Source organism: Micropterus salmoides, unplaced genomic scaffold (genome assembly GCF_014851395.1).
Source record: "Micropterus salmoides isolate LMB-PRFRI ecotype aquatic unplaced genomic scaffold, ASM1485139v1 Ms_hic_scaffold_11, whole genome shotgun sequence".
NCBI classification, from domain to species: Eukaryota; Metazoa; Chordata; class Actinopteri; order Centrarchiformes; family Centrarchidae; genus Micropterus; species Micropterus salmoides.
The window spans coordinates 31501831-31518643 of record NW_024040152.1 but is presented as its reverse complement, the minus strand read 5'-3'; the positions used below and the strand labels follow the sequence as shown (position 1 = coordinate 31518643).

At 39.9% G+C, this 16813-nt stretch overlaps 1 protein-coding gene across 1 annotated transcript in view; it reads right to left on the bottom strand.

Annotated features, from left to right (window-relative positions):
- Positions 1-2621: 2621 nt before the first annotated feature.
- The window catches only part of LOC119898117 (SNF-related serine/threonine-protein kinase-like), a gene marked incomplete at its 3' end in the record, with an annotated part of 35580 nt that continues 21388 nt past the window's right edge, over positions 2622-16813 (bottom strand). Inside the window, 2 exon segments of the mRNA XM_038712279.1 lie at positions 2622-2834; positions 11742-11883. Coding sequence (XP_038568207.1) covers positions 2622-2834; positions 11742-11883 — 355 coding nt within the window.

Sequence of the window (16813 nt, the reverse complement as noted above, 5' to 3'; positions counted from 1 at the left end):
AAGCTGTTCTCTCATGCAGCGCTCTTTCTCGTCACGCAGCGGCACAGCAGGCCTCTCTCACAGCTGCAGGGTAAAGAGTAGACGTATCTGTAAGTTAACGTCTGTCAGCGCGCTTCAGGCATTGTGCAATTGTTGTGCGTCACGTGGCTCCTCACACGTCGTTATAGTGAAAGTGAAACAGAAACAGGTCGACTGGTGTTTTATAGGAAAAAGAGTGACTGCTATCAAAGTAATTGCACGTGGCTGTATGCGGGCAGCGGGTCAAGTTTCCTCAGGTTAATGTGCGAACATTTCTTCCAGTTGAATTCCCAGATATTCTCCTGTTCAGGGATTTTGTGCAAAGATTTTAAAGTAGAGTTTGAAAGTTGAGTTTGTGCAGGAGGGAATCTTTATAGGGTCTTGATTAGCAATGATGATGCTGGTGTTTATACGCTGATGAGCGTGTTGTCTTAAGAGTAGTTCCCCCCACTTGATATCAATTTAGATCAAAGTTTTGTCTAACTTGTTTTCTTCTTCTGCATTTGTCACGCTACACACATATTATGCCTCCTTCCAAGTCTGCATTCTATGAATGAAGAGGTCATACTGGTCTGACGAGGCTGCTGATTTCAAAGATAAAGATTTCCAAACAACAACAAAAAAAATAAAAGTATTTTGCCGAGATCTGGAGGACACAACTCTCCTATCTCAAAAGCCCTTATGTGCTGTTAAGCACTACATGAAAAGTCACACCAAGGGTACCAACTAGGGAAGCCCTAAGCGGCCATCAATTCAAACTCATCTCTGTTTCATACTCCGTTTTCGCGTGATAATGGGATAATTTTCTTGTGATCTTGAGATAACAAAACAGTGGTTTAACGGTAATTTCAGTGTGCATATCAGGATCACTGGTTAACTCAGTTGGTAGAGCATAGGACTAGGGCTGGACAATAAAACAATAACAATAATTATCAAAATATAATTTATTTCAACAACAATATAACAAATGTTCAATAAATATTGTTATTATAATGTTTGATTTATTATACACGAATTAGGACTTAAATTATCCTAAAGAAACACACCGTCCGACCCCTATATTCAACGACAGTTTGTTATCTTGAGGTCATGGTATAATTTTTCCGTTATCACGGGAAAACGGAATAAAAAAAATAGAGGACTTGTTGTATGTACAAAACTAGAATTGGTAAAAAATAGAGACATTTATTTTGTCTTTGTAAGGCTAAGGACAAGAAAGCATGACGATGCTAAAAGCCAATTTATACTTCTGCATTGAGTCTATGTGCCGTTGCTAACATTTATACTTGTGCGTTGGTACTCGGCAATTACACCACCAAAACACTAGTCGGCAGTAGGGTTGGAGCTGATATATGATGTTGGAGGAGATGGTATGTACGACCCTTGAACCGGTTGAGGCAGAAGATGAAGGACAAGTTGGAAATGCGTAGGAGTATGGCATAGGGTATGCGGCTATAGCATACCTACGGAGTAGATTTGATGCTTTGAATAATAGCCCGGGCTTTTATTTGCTAAAATCACTGAATTGACCCTGCCTGTATTTGGGACAGGCGTCCATATGGGACAGGCCTTTAATTCTTTTTGCACGAAACTAAAACTACTATGAAAAAGATTATTTCAAACAGAATAATACTTCATCAAATACACGTCATTCATTTGATCTAGCTCCCACAGACTGCTTATGGCTTTTATGTTGAAGGCAGCAACCTCACGAAAACAACAACACGGTGCAGGATGAGAGAAGTTAGCAGACAGAGAGTGACGGACTTCACACGACAGGATTCACAACTTGGATAAATTTTTCTGAAAAGCTGTTATGATTCTTTTGATGGGGGGACCCTTACAGACTAAAGGAAGATATTACATAATCAAGGAACGGACACATTCGGACTTAACGAGCACTTCAAAGTTAACGTGAGTCAGCACTTTTTTCCCCCTTTTCCTCTCTTGTAGCCATGCAGGTTACAACGGTAAATCTAGAAGAATTAGACTTTGGGTCTTGTTGTTTCCGTTAAATGAACTTAACAGTGGTATTGCGGAGAATCTAACCGATCTAACGATGTTCAGCATGTCCATATTGACATATTGATCACACGTTTAAACATTAATATTTGTATTAATGATTTAAGTAGCTTAGAAGCAGCTAAAGCGGGAGACCCAGCGAGGTTTTATACATCCAAAGAACTTCTATAAAAACCAGACCAGGCGTTTATTTGTCAAAATGTGTTCCCACACCAGGCCAGTAAAGGAGGTAGGCGGCTATTTGGGACTTGGCTATTAATTGAAGTTTTACGGTATGTACACATCAAAACAAATACCACTGTCAGCTCATCACTTCTGTTCCTATTGAAAGTAGTTAGCAGGTGCACGTGCATGATCTCCATGACACGTTTGATTGACAAAGAAAACAGTTCACAGTGTTCACATACTAAGGCAAATGAACAAAGAAAGGCAGGCCTATATGCAAGCAATGTTACAGAGCATTGCCAAACTAACAAGTACTAACTTTTCATTCCTAATAAGATCTAAGAATTAAAGCACATCTTTGAGCTCTATGCTCCGGTTTGTACACCAGAGAGAAAGACAAACACAGCACAACTTACTCCACTATGGCCTCTCGGTCTGCAATGTCTCCGAGCACCATACGCTGGATGATGCTGTTGTGTTCCTCCTCTGACAGGTTCTTGTGGGAGACCAGGGGAGTGTTGTACTTGGTGGCTGGGGAAGGGTCGACCCCCTGCAGCCAAGCATGGCTCTCAATCTCCTCCAAGGAAGCCCGCCGCTTGGGATCCCTCTGAAGCATACGGTCTATCAGACTGAAGCCATGAGGAGAACAAAGTGGAGGGAGAGGAAGAGAGAAAGAGAAAGAGCACAAGCTTAAATTAATGTAAGTCTAAAAGTCACAGGAATCCTGTTAAATGATTACACATTATTGGTTTTATTGATGCGAGTGTGACCAAGACACGTGGTCTATATCAGAACAACGGGACTTTTGGTTCTGCTTGATGCTGGTTACTTGGGCAGCTTGATTTATGATCCCTTTTTGGCCTGCTTTGGAGCGTAGAGAGCTTTACGCGGGTGTTATGGTCAAAGTGAGAGCAGATTACATGAGTGACTTGAGGAGAAATAGGTGCCGCTGGGTCCTAAAGACCCCATCTGCATGTTTGTGAAGTACTGTTACTAGCTGAATGCTTCCCAGGTGCTTGAAGGTCTCCACCTGCTGCACCACCTGCCCCTCCAGCCTGAGGGAACAGACCCATCAGGACCACGTCGTCAGAGCAATTGATGGGTGACTGGTGTGACTAAGATTGTCACACCACTCTTGCCCTACCAGTGTGGAATTGCTACTTCAGTTTATTTTTATGGTGTAGTCTGACCACTTCGGCCCTGTGTCTGATCTGAACTGTTTTGGCCTTTTAAAGGAGATGAACAGTAAGTAGGAGCACACAACTGAGATTTTCTATTTCTTTTAAAAGCATAAAGCACCAAATTCAAGAAGAAAAAAAAAAAAGTACCGGCCCTTAAAGACAGCCATTCACTATACAACGGTGACAATTTAAGACTGACGTGTCTACTGGGTAATTCCTTGATTGTTAATGCCTAAATTAGGTCTAAATGCTGCTGTGGAAATTACTTTTTTTTTAGGATTTAGGCCACAAGTTGTGCTGTTGCTGCTGGTGGAACACATGCAGCCCAATTAAAACTGTAACTGGCTCTGGACATCTGTGGTAAATACCCTGCTTGAATTGAAAAGATGAAACTATACAGCCCTGACAGTCATTTGCAAGAGGCTTGGAAAATCTGTCTCCCTGGGTGGACACGTTCTTTTTGTGGTGTAGCCAACATTTCAGCTGTCTGCTAAACCAGAACGTCTTGGAGTACAATCTAACCTGTTGGTATGTGGAGGAAGAGCAGATGGAGGCATTGAATATATGGTGTATAATGTGCAGTGCGGTGACAGACCGTGCCAGACATTTGCTTTGACAGATCTAAGGATGTGAAACTACAGCTGGTCAGCTGGCAGCTTCAATTCCACACAAATGACACTGTTGAAATTTAATAGGATTAGGTGGGATATGGAATCTAGTGAGAAGACTAAAATGAATACAGGAAAAAAGTTCCATGCATCCAGAAGTAAGCCATCTCCGTCATCTGCATAATAAGGCAGACAAATAAGACAGAAATCGAGGCTGTGCCTTTTGCACTTGACACAGACAAGATAGAAAAGAAAGATGAAAAAGATCTTCATGCGGAGATTTAACATCTACAAATCCATTTTGCCTGTCAAGGCCTTATACAGTAGGTGATGTTGCCACTGAACTACATGACCCATGATACTGTATGGTGACCACATATGAGACAAGGGGTCAGAAACCCCCCCCCACAAAAAGCCACATAAGGTCCGACAAAGGTCATAGCATAGCTTTCTTATGACATCTGCACACTAAGACACAACACACCTCCATATTCCCACATAAGACTGGGGCTGAGAAACCTGTAAAACCAAGTCATTTTGGCTTTACTGAATTCATTTGTCAAACTCTATCCAGTCCCTTAGTGTATTAGTGCTTATGTGAGAGCAATGCATGGGATGGTGGCTACAGGCCCACAGCCTGCTTAGAGTCAGTGCTCTGCTACCTGACAGCAGTATGTAGAGGTGTACTTTTGAATATGTAAGCGTGAAGACACAAGCCCTGAGACAAATTAACTGACTGATTATTTTGCTTATTAGACAGGCGGCAGAGTTCGAGTACAAAGATATTTTTCCTCCATTTTCTTTGGCTAGATGTTAAAAATGTACCCTAAAAAATACATAAACAACATATATTATGAAGTTAACATGTAATTTAATGCACAAAACGCTACAACAGAGTACACATGCACACAAAAAAATTACAAATGGCACAAATTCAGCTCTACAGGACAGAAAGTGTTTTTTTTACAGCCTCAAAGCAAAAAAAAAAGGAAATGGTCCCTCTGTCACTTCCCTGTTGGCAACAGCCTGTTTGGAACCAAAACACAGCAATCAGCCAACATCGTCGGCTGTACTGTTCAAAACTATATAACAATAGTCTATTTTTGAACTGCATTATGTCATTTTATCTTGGTGAGGTCTCATAAGTACACAAAACAAATGTATTCTTTGTTTATGTTATGTGTTTCTGAAAAAAAACAAAAATACCATAATTTTGGATTTTAATATCAAAATCAGCATCGGTCTTAAAAATCCCATATCAGTCGGGCTCTACTAAAATCCTATTCAAAAACACAAAGAGGTAAACTGTCGTACTAGGTGCTTTCTTTATAACAATGAATGAACATGATCGGTGCAGTTTAATCTGAAACTCCACAGCTGCAATGTTAATCTCAGAAGACAACCTCTGTGTCAGGCAGATGCCACTGAGCATGCGTGGGATGTGCTTCTAGTTTATACTGCTCAGAGGAAAAACTTTCACTGGTGGTGTTCACTGTAAAGAAACAGTAGGACTCTTTTTGTTTTTCTGAAGTAATGTCGGATGACTTAAGAAACTAAAAATCTGTTACACACAGGCTAATACATAAGCTCCATCAGACTGTAGATACATGAACAAAAATGTGAGCACTTTTGAGAAGGGCGACTCTGATTATCAGCCATATAAGTAAGTACATGTGTCAGTGGACACAGGAGACACATGCTCGGACTCGCAGTCCAGATTAATCTATATAGTCATAAAATCCTCAGAGACCGATGATGTGGCAGGCCAATAGCTTTTTAAAACATGTAAATAGTTAAACTACTTGCTGTCACAAGCTAAAGTCTGTATGTGCACCAGCACCTGTGCATCTCCATGGACTAACAAGCATCCATTTATAAGAACGCATGTTTTCATTTCACTGCAGACCGGGTCTGAATGCCAATATCAGAGCGCAGCTTATATGGACTGTATCAAGGCACTGGCTGTTATAGACGTTAATAACAATAATAATAATAATAATAATAATCAGGTCATCTGTCAATTTCTAGTCCTCCTATGAAGGGCAACAAATAATTAGCATCCCTGTAAAGTGCAAATCACATCCACCAAACACCTAGCACATGAATGACCTAAGCAGGTGCACACTTGAATAATGTGTTTGCACACATTCAATTAAAATTTATTTATATTTTATTTACATAGCTATTCTTCTTCAGCTCTCAGTATCTGTAGTACTCTAACAGTTGCTTCTCTACAAATGGCTGTCTTGTTCCATCCCCCTCTTTCTTATTCCCCTGGGACCTCTACAGAGAGAGGTTGTATAGTACTATAGCAGTCGCACAGGGCAGCCGCCTCTTATATTTTATTCCACTAAGTGTTATAAACACGTACTCATACTAGTGTATAACAGCATGTCAACACATTCTCAAAGAAACAAATAGCATCAAAACAGGCATGGATGTTTTCTGTACTGCTCGAGCTTCAAACAACGGAAATCAACAGGCAATGAATTGACTAAATCCCAGTTCTAATGCATCTCACTCCAGGTTGGCAAGCACAGAAAAGGAGGTTGAGTGTTTGTGTGTGTGCACTAATGACATGAAAGGACAGTGTTCTGATTGGTTCAAAAACAATCACCATCCACATGTGACGCTTTGAGAAACACAAGAGCTACAGTACATTTGTCTGTCTCTGTGTTGATGGGGGTAATTGTGGCCGTGGCATGGAGGGGTGGGTAGGTGGTGGGGGGTAGGTGGTGTCTAATATCTGGAAATTAAAATCAAGAATGACAAAAGCAAACAAGAGCTCGGGTGGAGGAGGGCGTGGGATCACAAAAGTGAGGCGCTGAATAATTAATTAATTGAGATGTGTAAATGCATTTTGGTGAGTCAACAGAAAGATAGAAGCCTCCGCCCCCACACAGCAACACATGAAGAGAAAAGGGAAGACTGTGTTGATGAAGTGACTCTGCACAAAAAGCAGCCAGACAATGGGACTTACTGGTAGACTGGAAAAGGCAAACTGACCTCATTACCGTCTTTTCTCCTTCCTTTGACAGAATATTAGCAAAGGTCAAATATGAGCCACTTAGCAAATTAACTGAATAGCTCAAGAACTCTGAAACAAAACAGTTTCATACCATGTATAGGAGCAGACCTAGTTTTCTATGATGCCACTAATAGCATTGGAAGTGCTTAAAAAACTGATCAAATTTGATGCCATACAGGTGTTTAACAGCAAAATGTCCCTCTCGTGAATATCCTAAACTGACCTTGTTGAGACCATATCAGTAATGGTGACACCATGGTAAAGTTACAGCTATGAAAAGTATTTGCCTAAGGATTCCTAAGTATTTTTACCATTAGTTTAAAGCAGCAGACATAATATATGTCTAATTATATATTGTTGACAAGGGTGAATGTGTGAGGTACATAAGTAAGTGCAACCACTGAACAAAATGTCACACCGTTGTCCCAATTTGCTAAGTCAGCAACTATTACAAAGTCGGAGGGGACTGGCTAATGAGGCTAACCTAAGGCAGACAGACAAGTCTACTGTAATTTGTTCCTCAACACATCATAGTCGTTCCTTGCTTTGAAAAAATGCACTGAGTCTGGATATATATATATCTATCCATCTATCTCCTGGTTCCCTGCAGTGTCTCCAATAACTGGTCAAACAGAGAGAAGAGAAGAAAGGGCAACAGAAAACTTTGATGGATTTGAACTTATTCAACTTCCCCATCATGCTCACTTTTGTTTTGGTCTTTCCTTCTCAAGTCTTTGTGTACTGTGCTTTTCTTTCCACTCTCCAGTACAAACTGTATCTCTCTCTTTGGATTTCTCTATGGAGATATACACACAATCTCTCTGTGTTTATGACTCCCACTCTCCAGCTCTGTTCTCTGTGTCTGTCTACCTTCATGTCTGTTTCACAGCACCCAAACATAAGGCAGCAGACAAGCTCTCCCAATTAGCCACAAGTCCCACAGAGCAGACGCTGCAGAAACAACATTTGTTTCTCCAGTGGCCACTATCCCCTATCTTGATTCAACATATTAACATTTAAAAAAGCCATTTATTTTTTTCTATACTGACCTGCCAACACATTCTAGCTCCACAATGACTGCCTATCCGCAAATTGAACTTCCTTGCTGAGCCAAAGTAAATGAGGATCTTGTGATTCCTATGGTACACATTTGTAGATTGCTCTTCTCCAGATTAGTTAGTTACTCTTCTCCACTTATCCTGGCTTCTTAAAATGGGGTACCACCCATGCTGTTCAGTATGTGATGTGTAATTGACCAAAATCTGTTCATGGAATGGTTAAAAACTTTTGGTGGTACATACGCATGTATAAATACACCTCCAACACATTTTTGAGGCCTGCAAATATTTCACGGTATTACTTTTGCTATTACAAAAAGACCCCTTAACCACTTGGCTGAAAATAAAGTTCATACCATATAATAGAAGATTTTATAAAAATAACTCTGAGGGATGTCAGAATAATACAGTTTATGCCACAAGAGATGAAAATGAAAGGTAGCCTGCAGATATTATCTTTATTTCTGCTCCGCAAATGTCAGCCAATAAATAACAAACATGACATAATTGCAGCATGGAAACCATCAAATATATGTTTTGAATAAAACTGAACATGAAAATGAATATTTCATAGTTTGTCCAATAGAGATAAGTGTATTCTTCAACTGAACTTAAATCTCTCCTCAGTGCATATCTTGATCATAATTGACATTTAAAACATTTAAATGAAAAATTTGTCAAAAATGTTTGTTTTTATGTGTTTATGTAAAAAAAAATAAAGTTTTTAGAGTGGCCCTATAATGTAAACACAACTGAAGTTTGTTTAAAAGAAAATTTTAATTAATCTTAATCTACAATCCATCACATCAAAAATGTCAGCTAGCAGACATCTACTCCTAAAAATGGAAAATAGCGCACCATTTGTGCCACTTCTGGCCGAGCTATCTCATTGCAATGACATATGACAACATGTCGACAAAGTATATTATGGGAGGGATGTTTTATCAATATCTGCTTTATATGTTTCTGAGCCCAAAACTTTCTTGCACAGAGAAACAGTTCTGTATGGAAGACATTTCCAGAATATGAAAAAACACAACGAAGGATCAGAATCTAGCTGGAAATCCAAAACTGTCACAATGAGTGGATAATTCACCAGTAAGTGACAAGGTAAAATATAAGCTTGGGACACAGCATGCGACAAATTGCTCTTGTGCTCTTGTGCTCTGAAGCTGCAGCCCATCAGATTGCTCACAGTTGCTTCAGCTTACCATTTCAATCTAGTCAGATCTCTCCTTCAACTCAGTAGTGATAAGCGTTTATTTCCTGTGTCTAAAAATGCTCTGATGTGCTGTGAAAGTTTAGAAATAAAGAATTGGCCTTGAGAACATGTTGAGCACAGTAGCTCTGATGCCATCAATCACGCCCCCATGAAACCCCCTCACAACCCTCTGCGTCATGTCAAAAATATTTGGGTGTTGAACTGTAATAACAATATTTCTGAAAAGTTTAGTTCCCCCCTCTGACACTCGTCTTATCTGGTACTCAGTAATATACAGGTTATGTATGATTTAAATAAGTTGTCTTTACCAGGGGTGTCAAAACCACAAATTAAATGTTGTGATACTCAAGACAAATTTAAGTTAAGTTGGATTATTATTCGACATTAACAGTGGACACAAAAGAGAGTCACTGTTCACTAACCTAAAGACGTGTCTGTGTGGGCAACAGATTGGGTCATGGTAAACAAAACTACACAATATTTTCTCGATTATTCCTGGCCATAATTTCTGGCAAATCTGCCCACTTACACTGCTTCAAAATGATCCCAGTGTATCGTGAGAGAATTAATTAGTACAAAATTAAGAGTGTGATTTTGCTAACACACATGGTTAATTATGCAACTGCTAATTTATTTGCCTAACTTCTTTTGAGTGGGGAACATGCGTTTTCGTGTGCAGTTGGGCTCTGCCAGCTAATGGAGCAAATTGGTCTGCAGGGCCTGGAATAAATCACTGTGGCTACTGCCATGTTCCAGTGCCTTCTCATGTACAATGCAGATCAGTGAAAGATTGTTTTTTTTACCACAGCAACATATTTATGATGCACTTAGTTATTACAAGTTATTATTTTCTTAAAAACTTTACTACCTTTATTGTGAGCATATTATTTTCTTTATTATGCACATTTCATTTAGCATTTATTAATACAGCGGACTATTTGGATTTAACATTATACAATATATGCCATTCAATTATACATTATATCACATTACAACCCACATTAATTTAACCTGCATATTAAGTGTGGCTGAGGTAGATGCATAATCACTGAAGTGCACTCTGACACAGTATTGCCTGTATCAGGTACAGCTGGGTCAAGCTTCAAAAGGGGGGAATTTTATTTAAATTACGTCGTTAAGCCAGAAAACTACAAATAACTGTGTTGAAAATAGAGTTTGTTTCTGCCCTGATTGAGACCTACCATTTGTGTATATCAGGTGAGTAAGTACATTAGCATTGAACTGTATGCTGATAAGTTTATTTTGTGAATTTTTGAAAAATAACGGTAATGTTTTACAACATATAAGCTGTAATAATGCCACCACAATGTGCATTTTTCCCTCTCCTTGTTTAGTCACAAGACACTCAAAACAACATTTTGCTCCTATTATGGCTCAATAGTCCACAGTACACATTTACAGACATGAGGTGGTGTGACTGACTGTGCTGAAGTTAAATTCATTAATAAGCTATTATTCAGTGTGAACTGAGTCAGTAATTAACAATGACTGAGAAAAGGTTGCTAATGGTAACATAATTACTGTACAGTGCTAATATTAAATTTTGCTCCTGCTGTGTGCAGGTGGCTTTTTTGTAGGTCTGAAAAGTTGTAACATGGTGAGTCATGGTCTCCATCCACCCAAAGAGCTGGGATTACCATGAATATCATGTTCTTTACTACAGTGAAGTGAAATAACTGTTGACTGATTGCATTGCAATATATCCTCTGTAATATAAAACAGACAGGGTGGCAGTATAGAAACCCTAGCACTATGCTGCCTAACTGTGATCAGGTCTCTGGTGCAAGCTACAGTAACTGCAGTATGGGTACAGGACAACAGGCCATGTCAGCTTAATGGGTTTGGCTATTCTCCAAACCACACACAGTATGTAACTACATAACTACAACCCAGACACAGACAGAGATGGAAAACTAGGATACACCAACTTATACACCGAGGGACATAGAGGTAAAGTAGCGATCAAACAGAGCACTCTTTTTGCAGTGAAAGGGGGGCTTTTCCAGTTTTCTATAGGCAGTAAGCACATTGCGCCCCGCTAATGCATCCTGGAGCCTCGCATTTTTGCAGGAGCGCTCTGAACGCCTAAACTCAAGAACAGAAAAACAGCAGTAATTGTTGGACGACAACAGCGGAGAACAAGCTAGTGGTGGCTGTTGCTGGATCCCTGGAGCTATATGATCTAACCAACATTCGTTACCATGATTTAAACAGAAAACAGCAAGACTGGAGGCAAATTAGTGCGGTACTGGAGACTTTTGGGTAAGTTGTTTTTATTCATTTAAACTGTACTAATAGTTAGCTGGTTGCATACAGTTCATAATTTGTGGTAAACTAACGTTAGCTCACTTTCATCAGAGAGTAGACAAGAGCAGTTCAGTGTTCCTGTTGTGTGAATGCTGTGTATGTATCACTCACTCTTTGCAGGCGCTGGAGACGTGGGCCGGTACAGTGTATTTACAGTCCATGATCATGGTGAGGGTCTCGCTGTCGTTAGCCTCCTGGAAGGGTGGCTGGCCACATACCAACATGAACAGGATCACACCGAGACTCCAGATATCTGAAGCAGAAGGAACCAAACAGCAACACAATGTGAATCCACGTGTACGGCCAGGCAAATACGATTTCTATACGAGATTTCTATTCAGTCGGAATGAAGAAATCACACGCTGTGCTAGGTACAAACAATATAATGTGAGCTACAATGTCCTTTTCTCAAACAAGGAAAACACTGTCATGATAATATAGATTATCATTTAATACAGTTAAATTCTATAAATGCAGATATAGCTCAGGTCTGCCTCTTCTCCCACACTCAATTTTCTTAAATTATATTTTGTGAAATTATATAGTAATTAAAGCCCAGTCTGACGACACCCTTAGGCATCTACTAAAAAAGCCACAAACATTTTAATGTGCTCAAAAGTTGATGTATGAAACATTACAAAACCTTTTGTAGCAAGTAAAATACTCTTCTGTCTAAATAAGGACTCTTATACTTTGGGCTGTAGATCATATTATCTATTTAAATATAATCTCCAAGGCAACGATTGATGCTACAGACAAGTTACAGCCCACTGACAGCTGTTCCTGCCGATTGACGTCACTTCAGATGATGTCTTTGCTCTTAGGTCTTCCTTCTGTCCTAAGAAAGGTTGACTACGATGGAAATCGTGCCATTGAATGGAAACAAGGAGCCATATAAGGGAAGTGGTGTGTAGTCAGAGAGCCTGGTAAACAACAGGGATGTTGGGAAGTGTTGGGGGAATGTCAGTACAGTAAATGTCAGTTCTTTCTGGTCTTCTTTTCTCCCCATCTTTTTTCTCCCACGGCATTTTAACACACGGCGTGTGTGTACTGACAGTACAATGAATGTCAAGTTACATGTGTGTACCTATGCTTATTCAAGGGTGCATATCTGTGCTTGCTAGTTGCACCCTGAGAAAGCAAAATGTCAACATGCAGAAGCACTGGGCCATACAGACTTTATGCAACCAAAAACACATGTATACACACACACACACACACACACCATTAGTGTGACAACAGCCTCTAACAAGGAACTAGGGCAGTAAACACCTTCATGTCACTACTTATAGTATGCAGTGTCCATACAAGGATAGTAAGTGATTTTAATCCAACACACTTTTTGTTAAATTCAGCGAATATTTCCTATGTTTTGTGAGTGCTCTGGAAAAAAAGCACAGTTTTCCTACACAGCCCTGGCTCTGTAAATGGAACACAAAGAAAGTGGTGCGGACCTTCCCGATAACATTGTTCCAGTCAATCACCAGCAGGTGGTGTCAGTGCTCATGCACAGGAGCAGTGGAAGAAAGAGTTCTATACACCGACACATTTGAACATGCAGGATTCATTCATTCCATTATGATGTTATTATATTATCATTATATAAATGGCATTAAATGGCACCACATTATATTTTTTATCACAATTATTTCACAAACATTTCAACATTAGTAGTTATTGTGACATGCCTAGTTTTGGATGCCATGTTTGTGTGTTTGCTAGCCATTTGATTGATGATGATTGTTTATTATTCGTTACTGCTGAAGTTACATCGTACAATACATAAACTAGACTCCATGTTATAGACTTTGGCTTAGAAAAGTTTTGCTTCAATACATATTTAAAGGCTTGTCAAACTTTCTACAGAACTGGGAAAAAAATATGGATAATTTGCTCTCGGCCAGCGACTGTGGATTCTGCCATATTTTAGCCAAGATACAGGTAGTACTGGTCACCTTGGCAATGCGCGTCCATTAATTTTAGAGGCGGTGATTCTGAGGGTGTATTTTTTTGGCAGTTGGCAATGTTTCTGCAGAATCACTTACCATGCCTTTAACTCTCTCTCCTACACGGGCAGATATTAAAGCAAGTTCATTAAACACATATCTGAGTATAACTACTAAATAAGCAGCACAGATCCATGCCATAAAATACCCATATAAATCACACACAAACATTAGTTTGAACAACATTTCTATCTCAAATCGCCTGTTTAGCAGAGAAACAGAGCCAATTCACTCATGCTGGGAGAATAAAAAAAGACATCACAGCAGCTCCAGTCAAATATTGGCAGCTCTGAAGTAATTACCGTGATGAGGATTTTAAGTAACTTTTTAATTAAGCTCAAATGCGCAGATGCCCTAAATACTTAATGGGCTGGCAGAATAGAGCCTTGATGATGCACAAGAAGAAATGCCAGATACTAAAAAGTCCAACTCTGAAAATTTCTTTTTGTCCGAAAAGCATGATAAAGACTTTAAAAGAGATTTTAAAATGCTTTGAGCCGCAGGCTGAGCCTGGAGTTAGCTATCTGATGCATTCTTAACTGGGACAGCCCTATCTTTAGACCCAAATTTGCTAGGTTAGTATCAGCAATGCAGGACTTATCCTTAGGCTAAGCAGTGGATGAGCACTGGAGCTCATGATTTGAAGAGCACTGATTTGAGGGAAATGCTCAGTTGATTGAAGTAAATGTAATTAGTATTGGTTTGGATTTTAATACCATCCATAAAATTCTACCTCAAGAAACACCTGTGCTCCTCCAACATGGCTGACCAACGCTGTTCTAGTAATGTCTATGGGGCTATCCTTTGCTCTGCTCCAGCTCTGAGGGGCTCTCTCCTCCTGTCTGTCCCAGCCACCAGGGTCAAGGTCTCTGCTACATCAAGCATGGCACAGTATGGGAGAGGAGTGCCCCCGAGGCATGTTTTTATGCCAACTCCATTTACCCATGTTCACTCAGTACTGAAATAACAATGCAATATAAACACTGGACACAACATGCATAAGGAAGCAGCTGTGGCAGACAGTGGTCCAATCTAATGTGAGCAAAACACAGGCTATGTCGCAGTTAAATAACAATACATTTTATTTATAGAGCGCTTTTCAGGGGACTCAAAGACACTACTAAAAAGGAGTTTAGAGGATAATTCCTGTTTTCTGTCTGACTTCCAGATGGTATTTGTTCCGGGACTAGACAAAAGTGAAAGACATTAGTAACACAGGACCACTGCTTAAGCTTAACTAACGGGGTGTTACAGGGACACCAGAAGCAGATGATTTAGTCCAAAATGAAACATGCATCAGTGCGGTCACCATGTTCCTAACCCCTTTATAAAGCACCTGTGATGGTTTGATTTGGCCCATGTTTGTGTAATGACTATTAGTCAACCGGGCCAAGCCTTCCATTTTAAGCATATTAATGGACCAAAAAGCTGCTTGAATGCAAGATGATAAAACAACTGGTGTACAGCTGGCACACATTTCCACATCTGCAATATTTCGGAAATCTAAAACGACCCTCCTCCAGCCTGTACCGATGCCTCATCTCCTGCTGAAATATGAAGTAGAGTTTGGTTTGCTCAGCATGACATCAAAGTAGCATCTCGCTGCTCAGTGTACCAATTACGGTTCTGCAATGTGTTGACAAACACGGGCTCAGGCTCTGCCTCTGTTCTCACACCGAGAGAGGCTGTGCCTAAGTGTGCATGGCATGTGTGTGTTTCAGCTAGGACATATTACTACTAGCATATTCCACTTGCAATCTCATAAACGATGGACGTTGTTCTGTCTGGAGCGCTAGGTGCTGACTGGCTCTCAGAGGACTGCTTTTAAACTGGCCCTCAGGTTTAAAGGTGATCTCTTTAATCTGCTCACAGTGAGAGCTTTGCTTAGCCCTGCATGTTGTACTCCCTCCAACAGGTTGGCACTCCACAGTGCCCATATATCATTGTTTAGATCCATGAGTGTATGAGATACACCAGAAACTCTTTTGTGTGATGGTTTGATTATCCTGCAGCACAGGAGAACGGATTTTGATCAGTTTTCTTATAACCAATACCAATCAATTAAAAAATGTGCCCAGATCAATGATATCAACTTTGGACATCTCTAGTCAATACTGTCCAAAGCTGATATTATTTAAGAATTAAATTTTTTTATATATCCACAGATGTTAATCAAGCTATACTTTGACACACCCACAACTCATCTGTCTTCCACCTGGCATGTGAAACTACAGCTGGCAATATGGCAAAAATCAATGGATCTTGTGTGTCTTTCAGACAAACTCATTCAGGGCTGCCAGTATTTAAATTAAATCATTACTTTATCTTCACGGGGCCCTCTGTCCAAATGCCCTTACAGTATGCCAACATGTCAACCCTGGCCTGAAATCCAAGCAGTGGAAAGGTGCTATGAGACTGATCTGAGGGACAGGTTGATATGCTAAGAAATAAAAGGCCCTACATGACATGACCTGTTGAGTGGTCTGGAAGAGTGCTGTAACCAACAGACTTGTCTGAAAGCCAAATATTTGCCTAATGAGCCTTTAATTTAATTTAGTTTAAGTTTAATTAAGCAAACTCTGAAAGATGTGGTTCTCACGACATGTTATTTGTTGTTGCTAGGCTGTTAATGATACATTTATTTTTCCTTTCTCTAAACGTTTCTGGTTTTCCAACTTCAGACTGCATATTTCATTAAGTGTGAATATAAATGTCATGAACTGTTAAAAGTTTCACATCTCTGCTGAGATATAAAGCGCAGCTGTCTACTTTCCACCTTTCTTTTGTTACTGGGCACAAGACGCCTGGCAGTCTGGCTATGCCTAACTCCAGCAAGGACAACACAAAAGAAATCAATACCTAAAAAGGGTCTATCATGGCAGAGCAATTTAATGCTCCTGTATACTTTGGACTTTATTACAATCCTCCTCTTTGGGAGGTCTTGCTGCCTCCTCACAATGTTCAGACCTCCAACTGTCATAATCACTGATAACCAGCACAGCAGCAAATACACTTTTGCTTTCACCTTACACTAAGTTTAGGTGCAACACAGAAAAGGGACAATTTCAGTCTCAAAAAAGACTTCTTCATTCATTTCAATGAGAACACTGCATTGTAGCAGCAGGTGGTTCTGTCACAGAGGAGATAACACAGGGTCAGAAGAGTTGGTTCTAGCTC